This window comes from Zophobas morio, unplaced genomic scaffold (genome assembly GCF_036711695.1).
Source record: "Zophobas morio isolate AGI-343-1 ecotype UQ-CSIRO unplaced genomic scaffold, CSIRO_AGI_Zmor_V1 ptg000012l, whole genome shotgun sequence".
Classification (NCBI taxonomy): Eukaryota; Metazoa; Arthropoda; class Insecta; order Coleoptera; family Tenebrionidae; genus Zophobas; species Zophobas morio.
In genome coordinates this window covers 27,902,017-27,917,850 of record NW_026972117.1, presented here as the reverse complement: position 1 = coordinate 27,917,850, position 15,834 = coordinate 27,902,017, and the positions used below count along the sequence as shown (strand labels likewise).

General features: G+C 31.8%; 1 protein-coding gene across 5 annotated transcripts in view; it reads right to left on the bottom strand.

Moving 5' to 3' along the window:
* The window catches only part of LOC135128132 (rho guanine nucleotide exchange factor 11), a 64,635-nt gene extending 49,192 nt beyond the window's left edge, over positions 1-15,443 (bottom strand). For 2 of the 5 annotated variants that reach the window (XM_064055007.1, XM_064055006.1), the window contains exons 1-15: positions 15,144-15,443; positions 9,323-9,516; positions 8,385-8,434; positions 8,271-8,328; positions 7,107-7,231; positions 6,855-7,049; positions 3,854-4,333; positions 2,843-3,079; positions 2,463-2,621; positions 2,202-2,414; positions 1,864-2,150; positions 1,631-1,811; positions 1,459-1,570; positions 1,251-1,403; positions 1,137-1,196 (exon numbers count right to left, since the gene is read on the bottom strand). In XM_064055007.1, the coding sequence (XP_063911077.1) occupies positions 1,137-1,196; positions 1,251-1,403; positions 1,459-1,570; positions 1,631-1,811; positions 1,864-2,150; positions 2,202-2,414; positions 2,463-2,621; positions 2,843-3,079; positions 3,854-4,333; positions 6,855-7,049; positions 7,107-7,231; positions 8,271-8,328; positions 8,385-8,434; positions 9,323-9,516; positions 15,144-15,175 (2,536 nt within the window). In that variant the 5' untranslated portion in view covers positions 15,176-15,443. Of the gene's footprint in view, positions 1-1,136; positions 1,197-1,250; positions 1,404-1,458; positions 1,571-1,630; positions 1,812-1,863; positions 2,151-2,201; positions 2,415-2,462; positions 2,622-2,842; positions 3,080-3,853; positions 4,334-6,854; positions 7,050-7,106; positions 7,232-8,270; positions 8,329-8,384; positions 8,435-9,322; positions 9,517-10,108; positions 10,143-15,143 lie in introns of all 5 variants that reach the window. The other 3 variants (XM_064055005.1, XM_064055004.1, XM_064055009.1) reach the window with 3 other exon arrangements.
* Between the last annotated feature and the right edge of the window lie 391 nt (positions 15,444-15,834).

The window sequence follows — 15,834 nt, the reverse complement described above, 5'->3', positions numbered from 1 at the left end:
TTTTAATATTCATTAGATCAACTTTCGAGTCATCGCTCTTTGAGAGACAAACAAACATTTCATTCTATCGTAGGAAATGAATTCATTTCCTATAAATTGTTACGGTAACTTCAAGGAAATGAAGTGTTAATAATATACACATTATTCGTAATAAATAATAGTGACATATTTTTAAATATTGATGAGAAAAACAACATGAATACACGAATTACAAATTTAAAATTTTGTATCTGTGTGAGGTTGATTCTAAGTTTCTTTAAACAAGGTAAGCAAAAAATTATGAAAATTCTATTGAGAAAAAAATTAGGATTTTTTTTGTAGTATGTACCTACTGAAACTAAATATAACCAAAACTGGCCTGAGTTATTTAGAGGGAACTTGCATGTTGTAAAAATTTATTTAGCAAGTTTAGGTAACCGTTTTTTGTTCTTTTTTTTTGTAATACAAACATGGAATATGCAATATATTTTCAACATTAAATTCTGATTTATATTTACCATAATTACGATAGAAAAAAAAAAATTAATTCTACCACAAAATAGTAATTTTATCTTCTACTACACATTCACCACTTTGAAATTCTGTCTGTCATACCGGAGATCGGAGTTCAATTCCTCCCGAGGCACTTCTATATTTTTCAATTAGTTACAATTAGTGTAATATCTTGTCGATGTTAATGTTTTTCACAGAAATAAAAGAAAAATTATAAAACCAAATTGCGTCCTAAATCCATTTTTTTTTAATTAGCCGCTATACTTCTCATACGTTGTAACGGCAGCTGTAGAAAATGCTTTTATTGTCTGAAACCCTCACATGCCATACATCTCGCATGAAATCTCATGAATCAATTAACGTAAATTTTTGGCCGTAGAAAATGAATAGCAGTCCATGTTCATCGTTCGCTATACTATTTTAGACAGAATTCTATTTCGGAAACAGTATGAGTGTACACCATTTTTGGCGGTTACCGGACACGTAATGTGTAAACGATGACTAACAATGTTTTGGTGGCGAGCCAATTATGTACAAAAGTAACTAAGTTAACGTTTCAGGACATTAATCTAAACCAAACGCTTCAAAAGCACACAAAAAATAATAAAACGATAGTAAGTCAATTATAATAAAAAGAAACTTACCACTTTCGTTGAGTTCAAAACTATTCTCCTTCTCCTCTGCTTGTCTCCTCTCCCTCTCCACTACAAGGATGACAACGTTTAATAAACAGTGTTACACTCGTGATGAAAACTTACTTAAAATAAAATGCGAACTGTGTTTGCGTCTATTGTCGTTTTCATGCCGAATACGTATAAATTTTCCCAGTCCTCGATCTTTCTTATTAATTGGTCCTGGACAGGTATCGTCGTACAATTTCACACACAAACGATGAAGATTAATTAAACAGACTGAAAAGAGTTTGTTAATGCATTTGTTTCGATTAAGATATCAATATTGTTTTACCAGAACACTGATAGCCTTGAGGTCCTATGCCATAAATAATTTGATGGCAATTATTACATACTATGATAGTGTAATAATGTTGTGCTACATACTGATGTCCTTGTACATTTAACTGTATAAAAAAAAAAAAAAAACAAAAATATTTGCGCCCACAATATAGAATGCCACTAACCTTTCGCGAATACCTTCCTATAAATTTTGTGCGAAAAGATTTTTCTTTGTTTACGAAAGTTGGACATCGATCGATCGCATGCGAGGTAGGCCGGATGGCAAAAATTCGGGTTAGGACCGTCGTAAGAGCAGCAGCTGTGTAATACCGCTTCGGATCGTAATTTTCTTTTTCAATTTCCTCCCTGAAACACATTCAGATTCAAATTCGTTTCGGTTTCAACTTATTATACTTACAAAAACGGCTCCAACTTCTCCAAAAATAAACTTTCGTACAACTTCGCTTCCTTCGCCTTATCGTTGTATATTTCAGAAAGCACTTGATCCGTGGGCCCAAAAATTGTACCAAGTCCAGCGGTACGTTTTTGTTGGAAGTCAACTAATTGCTTGGTTAACTCTTCCTTAGCTCTGGAGCGCGCTTTCCAGAAAATTTTCCTAAGAATTTCTTCTTTGTCAAATTCCCGTGTCAAAACGTCGTCTATTTCACGAGCTATATTTTCGTCTACATTTCCTAATCGAAGAGGCTACAAATTTAAGTTTAGAAATGGCGGGATGTAAACGTATCTTTTACGAACCGCTCCAGGGACAAGAAAACATGAATGTATTTCGAATGCCCATTTTCTCATCTCCTTGGCATTTCCCTCTTTGTATAGATCTGTGAGCAAATAAAAAAGCAGACTATTCGGGTCTGAATTCGACAAAATGTAATTCATGAACACAGCCAGATGTGGTAAACGTTCCCATAACCTAGATAGAGATTTAAAGTGCCCATGGTCCTCTAGCTGACCCTTTAAAAACACAGTTATTTTCGTCTCGTTGTTATATTTCTAACTTACAGATTCTTGATCCGAGATTTCATCATCCTCCATGCTTATAATGGGTTGTTGCGTTGTCTGTGGTGTGGCAGCATGAATAGGTGAACTATTGGCTAAAATACGATTCGAGCTGCTCCCTCGGAACGGTGACATATCCGGGGAAGAACAGTCTGCTACAGTCTATAAAAAAAAGGGTAAAGTGTATGAAATAGTTTCACTTTCCTACTACCAACTTTCCCTCAGTTGTTTCAAACGCGTAAGTGACAAGAGAAACAAAAGTGAGCGTCCACTTACGCCACGATGCCAACATTGATCATTGACGTCGGTAGTAGAAAATTTGTACATTATAGAGTGCATAAGACTCTTTTTAAACTTCAAAGTTTATACAAAAAACTATTCACCTCATCGAAAGTATGGTCCCCGCTTTCGTTGGTGCCATACGGCCTTCTTCGCGATGAAGGAGGACTTGGATACGGAGGTGGCGGGGTTCCAGGAGGAGTATCAGCAGGATCCCATCCGTCTTGTCTCAGATCGTTCATACTTTCTGAAGCTGTTAACTTCTTTGAAGCATCTGCCGCCGACAACGCTAACAGAGATTCAGGACTAGATTTGGTACGATGATGAGTTGGATTCGGTGACTGAAATATCAAACCAAACTATATGGTAAACTATCTGCAAAGTAAGCAGTTCTTTACAAAGAAAAAGTTCAAAGGTTTAAAAAAAATTAAGTTTTTATTTCTACGATTTATTTTGTGGTTTTAACTCAATCTAACTTGTACTCTGAATATAGCAAAATTTTTGTATAAAAAAAAATATGACAATAATTATCACAATACAACTGATCAATCGTATAATTCAGAATTAACTCCAAGTTTACTTTAAATTGCACTTAGAACGCAAGCTTAGATATAGAAGAATAATGTATATTTCGAATGTAAAATATAGGGTGTTATTAAAATATGTAAATACCGTAACCTCACATTTGAGTCTACTAAAATACATTTAGTAGTTGTGTACCTGTAAAAAATGAGTGACTTCCAAATGTTGAAGTCATTACAAATTCTTAGTATTAAAATATTTCTACATATTCCAATTTCACCCACATACGTAAAGTGTAAAAATTTAAAATAAATTAGAAAAAGTGAAAAATAAAATTCTGATGTCATTAGCAAAAATGTTATCGACTGAGATGTGAATGAAAAAAACGCCAGTGCAAAGAGAAATAGGAGCATAATTACTTTAAATGCTACACAAAATGGGAGTAAAATATACAAAAACATATGTACACACAACTAATTAAGGGTTTTAGACCATCTGATGGTTAGAAAACATTGCAAAAAGCATGAAGCGTTTGAATGTGGAACTGGAATTAGGTTTTTAAAAATGATTGATTAAAAAGGCATGTTACTTACATAATCATTAACTAACGTCGCACAGGTGGCCACTAAAGGATATGCCATTTGTTTATTAATGGAGTTCGGTTCATTACCAATAATGGGTGCAGAAAGAGGAACTCTGGGAGGCAAGGGAGGAGGTTGGTCGGAATAAAGAGGATTGTCAACTAGATGTGCTTCTTCCGAGTTCGAGTGGAACTTGCTCATTCTTGGGGGACGTCGACCAGTAACATCTTCGCTTTCAACCTGTCGCATATTGGCATTTATTTCATTGTTAAGAAATAAAGCGTTAGTATCAGCGACAATTTTGCCATTCACGTATGGAAGATGACGATTGTTTAAAGTGTCCACGTGGGACGGTCGCTGATTTCTCTTCGGCAACGGTGGTGGAGACTGTAGCTCCGAGTTGCCGTTTGGTGAAACGACAGTCGAAGCTCGAATCTTGCGAGGTAAGGAAGTTGACAAGGAATTAGTGGAAGTGTTTAAGGGTGGAGATTGCTGTAAGAGAGAAACAGTAAAGCATTGTTAGTCCAGTGTCCAAGGCAGGTTATGACAAGTACTCATGTTTCTCATCCTATGTGCTTCCTTGAAGAATCATAATGTTCGAAATAAATTCACAAAAAAAAATCTATTAACGAAGGCGTTGCAAAAAGTGTCAACTTGTGTTTGGCGACAACGAACCCCCAGCAAGATGCTTGAAATCATTCTATTGAACTGTAAAAAATAGGTTAAAATAAAAGCATTAACAGGCTGTTGAATATCACGAAAACAGTTCCAGCATGACTAAAATAATTTCGTGATTGTGTACACGCTGTCTAGGCTTCAGTGTTTTTATTTATTTTCTTCATAAAAATTAATTGTTTCAACAATGGAAGACATTTCAAATTATCAAAGCGATTATTTGAAGTTGTTTATATTAAAATGAGCTTTTTTGAAGTAGCTACCAGAAAAGATAAAAGTGTCTAAAGAAAACATTAGTTTTCCAATTAGGTAAATTCAAATAACGTTTAAATCAATGAAAACTTTTTAAGTGCCAATCAAACATACAAGCCACATTTCCAGAATCAGCTACATTCTTGCTTTTAATTAATTTTAGATTTTATTTATTTACTTTTTTTAATAAAATTGTTTCAACAACACGCAAAATGTCAAGTATAATCCCACCCATGTCCCACCCGCTGTCAAAGCTTTGGAATGTTTGTTTTTCTACACAACCAACTACGCAAAGTTCATAAAATAATCTAAAACATCTTCAGAACTACACACAAGCTAGCCCGGGAGTGCTTGAACATTAATTTCATTACACTGGTCGACGAATTTTCTGAAAAAAATTTCATTTGTCCAAAATTCTTTTTTTTATTTGATAAGTGTAATAATAATACAGAATACAGAAATAAATGTAGTGGGCATTTTTTTTCCAACGTAAGTCAAGTCACGAAAAACGAATAATACATTTAATATAAGTACTAGTTTCAAAACAATGTTTCATTAAATTTCAGTAATAACTTCGTTCTTAAGTCTTCAGACATTTCCATACAAAACTGTATCAAGCAATATCGCATCTTAAATATTACTTTTGTTAATTTGATTTTTTTTTTGATAAACCAATTGCATACATAAATATGTATTAAAAAAAATCTGAAATACGTCACCAATTTTTTTGAGTGAATTTTTTAAAGATAAATTTTGGTACTTACTATAATTTTTAAATACATCAAAAATTTCAAAATAATCCCTTCGGTTGTTTCATACCTAAAAAACCATCAACAGATAATACAGCTGGAATTTTCAATTATTTATAAAGGAGAATCAAATTCAAGTACCAAAAATTAATAAATAATAAATTATAATTTATTATTTATTAATTAATGATAATTATCTACTAGCGAAAAAAAAAATCAAAATGACTGCTACATATTTGCTATCCTATTTTATGAACTGTATATTATGAGCCAAATACGTCTGGTCAAGAATTTGTGAATATTGGGTTCGCCTTGAGACGTCGAGATTTTGTTTAAATTTTAATAATATAATCCGGCAGGGATCTTTTGCCTCGCCAAGTTTGTATTACCTACTCCTCAAACATAAAAACCCATTTTCGTCTTAGACCTGGAAATTTATATTAAAGTTGAAAAATTTAGGACACAGATATTTAACAAATTTAAAAGAATGTATCATGACATTCTCTCAAAATCTACCAACCGACATCAAGATGCAAGAAATCACTTCAAGCCTTAGACATAACGTAATTTAACAATTTTAAATTGCTTCATTTTTATCTCTGTAAATTTGTTGTCGGTGTTGGAGATATTTAGTTAAGTTGCTGAAGGTTTATTTACATTATAATGCAAAAGACTGGTGACGGATGGAAATAAACCCGCCTTTACGTGTATGATGGCGACATTCTTCGCCAGCGCTTCCTTCAACAGTACATTTAAACGGATAAAGAATGACAGAATTTGAGTGTAAAACCCTGTTTACAAGTCAATAAAACGTGGTGACACAAAAAATAAACAACGAAAAAACAGAATTAAGAAAACTAAATCACACTGTTATAAATGTTATCTATCACTTTTGTGAAACATAAGTAGACACGTCATTTGGTAACCCCACAGTTATACTTAGTTTTAAGAATTTAAGCGACACCTTCAGATAATGCTCATGTTCTACGTGTAAAATAAATTATTTTCAAATAATTGTCAATTTAAAGAAATTTCCGCTTGAATAATCGGTTTAGGGCAATAATCGCCTGTCGAATTAGTGAAGATCATAGTATAAGAAACGTGAGTAACTTGTCCATCATGAAAATTAGACAATCACCAGTGCGACTAGCAGCTCCTTGTCTCTCGCATCTAAAAGAAAAGGCGACATCTAAAGAGCCTTTACAACACAATTAAATATATTAAACAAACGTTGGAGAGCCCACGACGCCCACCAACAGATTAAGCCAACCACAAAACGCCAAAAGAATTATGTATTTACATTTATACATTATAATTATGTACAAAAAGAGGTATACCTCGTTTTGGCTGCGAAGAAGCATAGCTTGCAGTGTTTGCAAATTTTTTTCGGTCTTTGAAAGTTCCGAATACTTTTTCTCGTCTGGAGAGGAAGCTATCTGACTTCTTAGCACATCGATGTAGCGTTGTTCTTTTTCTATCATCAGTCTATAATGCTGCTCCTTTTCCAATTGGAGCTGATACTGCTTCTCGTGCTGTTGAATAACCTTTAATTATGTAAAGTTCACACATCGCCACACGAGTACACTCACGTCAACTGGTTGTGGCCCTGTGATCCTGGACGGAGTGGTAAGAGGTCTATTATGTACACTGGGAGAACCCATAACTTTTTGGTTTCCGCTTCTCTGCTGAACTGTTAGTACAACTTGCGAAGAAGCTAACAAACGAAAAACTTGATTAACATCTTATGAATTTATATCAGTTCTTGGAGTAATTAACCCACTATTACTATGAAATACGGCATATTAAAAGACTATTACCATCGTAGTAGCTAATCAGTGTGATTTTATAAATATGATAAACTTAATTATAATGTAAGTTTAATAACACTTTCTGCTTCGACGTTTATGTGTATCCGTATGAGCAATGTACGATTATACCTCGTTAAGTATGTAAACAAAAGATTAGCGAGAAAATTAATTGGCCTGACGATATTGAATGTGACGTTTGAGGAGTAAATGCATGTATAAGCCCACCTGCTTGCGTACAAAACACACCGCACCTTGATTTTCTAAAACAAACTTAAACATGCATATGCTCACAATTGGCTACCGTGCGCAGAAATGGTGGGTTAAATCCAACAAAATTAGAGATGATTTCATAGCCTTTCCGTATCAGTACCATTTAACACAATTTTAATATATTCAGTTAATTATGACTCGATCAGGATTGCAAATTTGTCACGTAAATTTTACTACTGACCATCAATCACTGAATCAATTTTAGCCAATTTAGACGGAAATTATTTTACGTTCTACACCCGAACATTCGCGAAAGGTCGTGTTAAGTGTAGTCTTATTCTAAATAAAAATACTTAATGTTTCCAAAAATACTCTCCGTCAATAAAAGAATTACTTAACGGCGTAACACAATAACACAACCCAAAGACTACCTTACAAAGTCACTCTTACAACTTTTATTGCGGACTAGACAATTTTACCACGCAGGTAAGCGAGCAGCTTCCAAAATGATTATTGGGACTTCAGAGCTTAACATCTGTCACAAAATATAATACATTCGTTTAAATTCGACACACTTCGTCTATTTGTATAGAATTAGCTGCGGTGAACAGCGACCCTCAATGTTCAAGTACGAAGAAACGCTTTCTATTGACATTACGTTTACGTTTAGCGTTGTAGGCGTTTTGTCGAAAGTTTACGGTGAAAAATTATACAATTTGTTTTTAATGTACTTACATCTTATGAGATCCACCACCTCCGTATGCGTAGAGGATATAACGTTAACGTCGTTAACCTGACAAACGAAAAAGATTATTATAAACGGCTCATTAACTGTTTTAAGCTGAATACCTTTATTATTTTATCTCCCGCATGTAATCCAGCTTTTTCAGCAGCTCCCCCTGAAAATTAAAGTAAGAAACGTAATTAAAAAACAAAGCATTTCACTATTAACTAAATTCATTTAAAAATTCCTTTAATGTGATTTTCTTCTGATTTTTCGACTGTGTTGAGCTATACTTTTTTGTTATATCTTGAAAAGAACTTTTAAATATTCAAATATAATATACTTGTTTAATTTTTTTTTCCGTTATTTGCATTTTTATATGTTTATAAGAATTAAAATAGTACAAAAAATGAAAACCGTTATATACCTACTTCATGTTATAAAACCATATGAAATATATATCTAATATCTTTGTTAATTAATTAATTACAAATAAAAAAACTTGATGTGCATGTCTGGGATATTACTCAAGATATAAGACTACTAAATGTAAATTTACAGTAACAACGGAAACGTATCCATGACGTCACAATTAATTCTTCGTGAATGAATTGATTTCATGAGTGCTTCCACGTGGTGTAAAAAAATAATATAGGTATGCGTAATCCATATATTTTTAGTGTCAGAAAACTATTCATAAATTTGTTCAAATACTGTAATTATACATAGATAAAAATAAAGATGCAATGAATAATTCTCAGCATCAAATTATTTATGGTATTCAACATTACTCAGTCAAAATCTAAGCTATTCTATCTTTGATAGAGGCTTATTGAACAATAATTCAACATAAGCGCAGAAAACCTAAATTATATATTTATTTTCTCTACGTATATTGATTAAAATATTTAGGTCCTATTTATTGCTATAATAAACGCATTTGCATTTTCTAGCTAGCTACAATAAATTACAAGAAAACGCACAACGATAATAATCACATTTGAAACAACCTATTTTCAACTCAACACAACTGTTGAAATTATTTTTGTCAAAAAGTTATTACCCTCTTTAACGCTTTGTACGTATACTGGGTTGTCACCCGAAACCATCATGCCATATCCTCGCTCATCACGATTAACCACTACCTGTACAACATAAACAGACTGATTGTGAGTATCCATGAGAGAGGCAGGTCTGCCAGTGGGAGACATGGTGGGTATTGGAGAAGTTCTCCGCGTAGATCCATTTGCCGAAAGTCTGCAAGAAAAATTTGTTTACTCGAACGTTCATTTTACTAGATTTTTATAACAAATTTCATTAAAAGAATACCAAGACTTTATGAAATCGTTATTTTCTTCGCACACCATGTCAACTATACATAGTTGCTACTCGCGCAGGACCGTTCTTAGCTTGTACATACGATCGACGTGGTTCTTGTGTGCTAATAATGTTGAACATTACGAATTAGTTTATAGTAGATACTAATTTAAATAAAATGTGAAAGTATTTGTGTGTTATTGAATAAAGAGAATAATCGAGGTGATGGGATGTCGAAATGTGTAAAATATTTTATACGAAATTTATAGAACAACGACACAATAAGACTTAAGTAGCACCATATTAAACTTTTAAATTCCCAAACGAACGTAGAGAATTATTGAGTAATTGGGAATTTTGACAGTGACAACTCGAAACCTTTAAAAAAAAGTTATTTAGAACTTCCCTCGCCTCTGAAGCACAACTAATGCATGTTAGAGCATACTTTTGAATAAAGATTTATTTACTTGGTAAGGATAAATATAGGTATTAATTTTAATATATATATATAATGTAACACCATCAACGCTACCTTAAGGATTTCGAAAAAATTAAACGGACCATTTCTGAAACAGAAAAAACAATGAAATGATGGGGAGCAAACCCGGGGCGTTTCATTATTATCAAAGCGCTACCACTAGTCTATATATTACATAATAAGGAAGCTAATATGTGGAATTTACACAACAATAATAAAAAATAAATTTTAAACGATATTTTGTACGTCATAGATTGTTAATGCGTTATCAAAATTTTCGAAAAACTTCATTGTGCAAGTTTTAAGTCAAATTGTAAAATTTCTTTTTAAACATCTGATTTTTTACTATAATCATAAAACGTGTAAAATCAAAAAGCACTAACACATTATTAAGCCATAAATAAAAAAGAATATACTTTTCAACGATATGAGCTTAGCAAAATTTTAAGATGACGTTATTCAATTTTTGATGAGGATAAAGAGATAAAATTTAGTTAGCGTTCTACCACCTACACAATAAACTAACATTACTCCAAAAGGTTGTACATACATAGTAATCAGTCCAGTACTTTCAGACAGACAAGACAGACGACACATACTTGACTACAAGAAACAGATATTTTTGTATTCTACAAACTTTGAAACGACGAAACATGAAATCGGACATTATACATCAGCAAAACAACAATGTAATTTACTGGAAAAAAAACGTATCTAAATTAAAAAGTATCTCCGAAATAATTCTGTTAGCATCCTTATAACAGATACTTGGTGACTTTATTAAGTATTATTTGTTGCTGCTATCACTAATGAAGTCATTCATATTTTTATAACACAAAAACCTGTTGAACTGTTGAATGAAAATAAATACATATATCATTTTGATATGATGTACAATTAACACTTATAACATGAATCTAAGTAGGAATTTTTTTACCAAACTTAAATGAATCAACTCCAAAATATATGAATGAAATAAATGTGCTAGCACATCTCAGAGTATGTTCGTCTGAAATGTTAAACTTTCTGGAGCGAACACAAAAATAAAATTTTGATGGAACTTTGTCATTACTAAATCAATGTTATGTTTACTATGTAATTTTATACAATAATTACAAAATTTAAACGTACAATCTTTTTCAAGAAAATAGGAATCATTACAGTTAAAAATAGAAGTGGATTATGTTACGCTGTACATTTCCAGTGAAACTTTCTTTACAAAATTTTGAAATACAGAATATATTTTTTAGGGGAACAAACAAATTTTGATGGGTGATTTTTTTAATTTCTGCTCTAGTTAGCCGTGGTTTTGTGTTGCCTATTGACACTTATAGTATGTATTTAATTTCCCTAACCGAAGTTTGACACTAGTTTTAATACAGATACCTGCACTGTTTGTTTACTTTTTAGTAGATTGTATTTAATTAATTAATAAAGACAAAGATTAATTACTATGGAAACAATGTATGTTCAGCATTACATATTTTATTTGTTGATGATTCTCTGAGCTCATACAAAATGTTTCCATTAGAACCTTTGTATTTTAAAAATGAGACAACCGATATAAAAAAAAACTATTTCCTTTCCAATTTTTAAACATCCTGTATAAAAAGAACAAAACTTGACTTCATATCATAGACAGAGATATCGAAAATTTACAATTTTTCTCAAAATTGTACCACAAAAATACAAATTTTATTATTATTCTTGTTGTTATTATTTTCAGCTTTAGACTTTGTATTTCTTCATAGTTTTCAAACTGCCGACATAAATAAAGGAAATGTAAGTTTAACAATGAAATGAAACTTGTGTAATTTCTGTATAAAAATATGAAATCGTTACAGTTTGTGGTACATCTGTATGTTTACGGATATGGCTTTTCCTTATCAGAGATATGGACAAACGTCAGTACTGATTCATTAATTTTGTATCTAAAAACAGATCTGAAATATTTTATTTCAAATCTGTGACCTTCTATTGTGGTGCCATATTTTGGAAAATACTCGTAGCTTAACAATTTTGAATATCCACCATCTGTGACCCTACGGCATCATAAAAACTCAAAAATAACCATCCCGTTTGAATTTTTTCAATATAAACTCTTCGCAAACTCCTGCATTAATTTTTAAAATTTGAATTTATCCACATATATCTTTTCGCACTTTCATTAAATTTATTTTAAACAAAATACAAAAAAGATGTTACAAAACGATTAATTGAGAATAATATTTACGCTAGAAAAATAAATAAACGCTGTAAAGTAGATAGATACTTTCACACTCTTGTTACATTTATAAAAATAAATGGATGAGCAAAAATTTGTAAAATTTTATACAGAAATAAAAATGCATAATGCATATATACATACAAAAAATTTATTTGTGTTACGTCAATAGTTTCGTTATGTTTAAAAGAACACTCCTACTTTACTACGTTAAACTAGGTTACTCAAAATTATATATGTTACACAACTTCAATCGGTTTTTGTTACATTCAATGAATTCAAGTTTAAATTTAAATCGGTATATCTGAAGCTATGAAAATTTATCAAAACTTATTTTGTTTCGCGAAGAAAAAAAAAAAGATGGGCGCTGTTAGATTGACTAATTTTTGACAAGCTTTTGCATATTTCAACTTATTCAGAAATCGTTACGTACATCTTCAACACCAGCAATATCGCCACATAGAAAAATAAATTTGTGACACGAAGATGCCAAACAATGCAAAAACTGTTTCTTTGATGGGGGTACTTATCGCTAGTATTCGTGTACTCAGCTGCAGAGTCCATACTTAATCTTGATTTGCATCTTTTTAAATGTGGTTTAAATTTTATTCAACTTTATACAATATCAACATGAAACAAATTTTGAATTTGCTATTAGGTGATCAAACTGATCCTTGTGGCACTATATTTTGGACGAAGCAGCGGAAGGGCTTATAATAATGTTTATTATCAAAAAAAATCCAGATCAGTTGTTATTTTACTCACGTTTCCGTTAGAAACATGATTAATGAAACAACACATCCTAGTCATTAAAGTGTTGCTTGGTAGAACAGATATTACAAATAAAGGGTATTTTAAATTTTAATTTTATTTAAATGTTTAATTGCCCAACAGAAAATACATTCCAGTAATAGGACAATAGATGATCTGAAGATTTCACTGATTAATATTGAACATTGTTTTCTAGCAATTATAAACACGACTACTATAATAAACCAACGTTCGCTGGTTGTAAAAAAGCAAGTCCTACGATGTGCCGACTACGTGAAACTATGTAAGTCATCAAAACGTTCGTGTAGAGACCACTTCTAAACTAGAATGCTTACTAGTTAATTGTAGTTATTAATTTTAGTCAAGTAAAAGTACTGTTTGCTTCAATTCTACAATTTTATTTATTTTGGTTCTTACAATCTCCAGAATTAAGAAATTTTACAAGTATAGTACACAATTCACATAAAGTATTTATTTCTTGTTAGTACAAGTTGTAATAGTCGTTCATTCTCCAAACATTCATACTTGCCAAAAATAACGATTACCTCTGTACTCGTAGAATATACTATTTTTTCTCTATTTATGCACCTACGCAATATTTAAAATTAAGATTAGCGATAAATGCTAACTATATATTTATGTTATACCAATAATAATTAAATATTGCGTTATGGATTATATACATATAACTTGTACAAATTGTAGAATTATTATATTATCTGACTACAAATCTTTAGCATAGAAACTGAATTTGCGGAAACTCTGTGTAGACTTGATATGGGCATTGACAAAAAGATCAAAACAAGATTCACGTTAATAACTGTTAAAAGTGTTCCAATCATACAAAGCTACCCACTGAAAAATCTAAATACGTTGTTACAACATTTATTAATAATAATTTAATATGCGATAAAAGAATTCATTTTTATTTCCCCTAAGTATTTTGACACACAAGTGGCTTTAATGTGATCATGCATACGGCCACACAAATAATATTAATGATCAGTCACATAACGATACATAATAAAACGAGTTTGGAACAATACCATTCAAAAATTTAATTGGTTTGTACATATACAAATAATAATTATTTAAAGGTTCAGTGTATACCACTTGGAGTTAAACAACTTATATTATTATAAACAAAAGTATGAAATCACTTTAGTTTCCTGGGCTTTCGGCTTGTTTAAAAAAGGATATATTATTCTTAAAACAAAGTCCTTAACAATACATCCATGACATATATACTTTGTTATTCACCTGTAGCGAAAACAACAATACAGGATTTTTTTGCTACGTAATTTATTTGAAAAATGATTCGCTTATCTAATTTTTAAAAATACTGTATTCATTTAGTGATTCGGAATTTTTAAAATACACTGTTCACACATTAACACATAACTAATTAAAAAAATTAAGGACTAAATATTAGTCAGTGTGAAGTTGTTACGTATTTGAATTGTTGCGTGATTAATCGAACAAAACTGTCGAATAATAATTAAAATAAAAACAATTAATAACAATGCTCCTTGTTGTTACATTTGAACACGTGCAGATTCCGAATTTAACACTTAACTGTCAGTTTGTTGTTGTAAAGTAGCAAAAACAAATTCACCGTACGTAATGAATGCAAAATAAAAACAATTACTAGCCCATCCTCTTAAAAGAATTAATATAATGAATAACGATAACAGCTTTCATTATTTCCGAATCTTTAGATGGAGATAACTGTTAACAGTTTTACTTTACATAGCAGTTCACAGGAAACAATGAAGGAATATTAAGTAATTAGGGCAGCATAAGAAAAAATATCTCCACATATTTTCTCTGACGCAGCTATAACGGAACAGCAAACCGAAAAATCGCGAAAAGCGATCCAAAGACATAAAACAGGGCTCGAAAATAAACATGTAACAAGTAAAATTACCGAAAAACTTACTATTGGTGCGCGCATTTCTTTAGGTAACAGGTATGTATATACAAGAGCATCGGTGACGTAAGTAACTAACACTAGGCCATTGCAACTGCCAATAACAATTAACCATAATTTAACAATTCGACTAAGAAGAATATTCGATGGAGCACGCTACATACCTATCTGTTAGTGTGAGTGCTGTGTTATCCATTTTTCCTCACAATTGGAAATAGAGTTTTATTGCAAGTAAATAACAAGAACTGTCGCAGACAACAGAACACATATCGACTGTTCTCGAAGGCTAACATCACTAACACAAATTCTGCACACTCAACATATCACCAACACGTGCCACATTCGCCTTCGCGCCAAAAATTTTCGAAATCAATTCGATTAAGGCACTTATTTCGATCGAAAACTCAATCACAACTCTGTCGACCAACAAGTGTCAGCCATCTTGGGTAATTCCCTTTCGGGATTCTGCGCACAGGAAGAGGTGTAATCGCTACATTTTCCGCGACTTTTTTGTAAGCTTTGGTGAAAATGCGAGAAAAGCGAACAATGACAGGCTGGAAAATCTCAGGCAGTTGGTCGTGAATACAGCATCGGTCGGCGCGATTGAGCGGCCGTTGCGGATGTTCGACATAAAACAGGATCGAAATAAAGTAAAATTCAATATACAAATAAAGATAAATTTATCGTGAAAATCGAAATTGTTTCTATTTTTAATCGATTACAAAAACATTAAACTGAGGATACATTAAATGTTTGTTATAAATAAATAAAATTGAAATACCACGTAAATAATGATTCACACATGTTATCACAGTTATATTTGTCAAGTTTGTTGCGACTATGACATAATCAAAA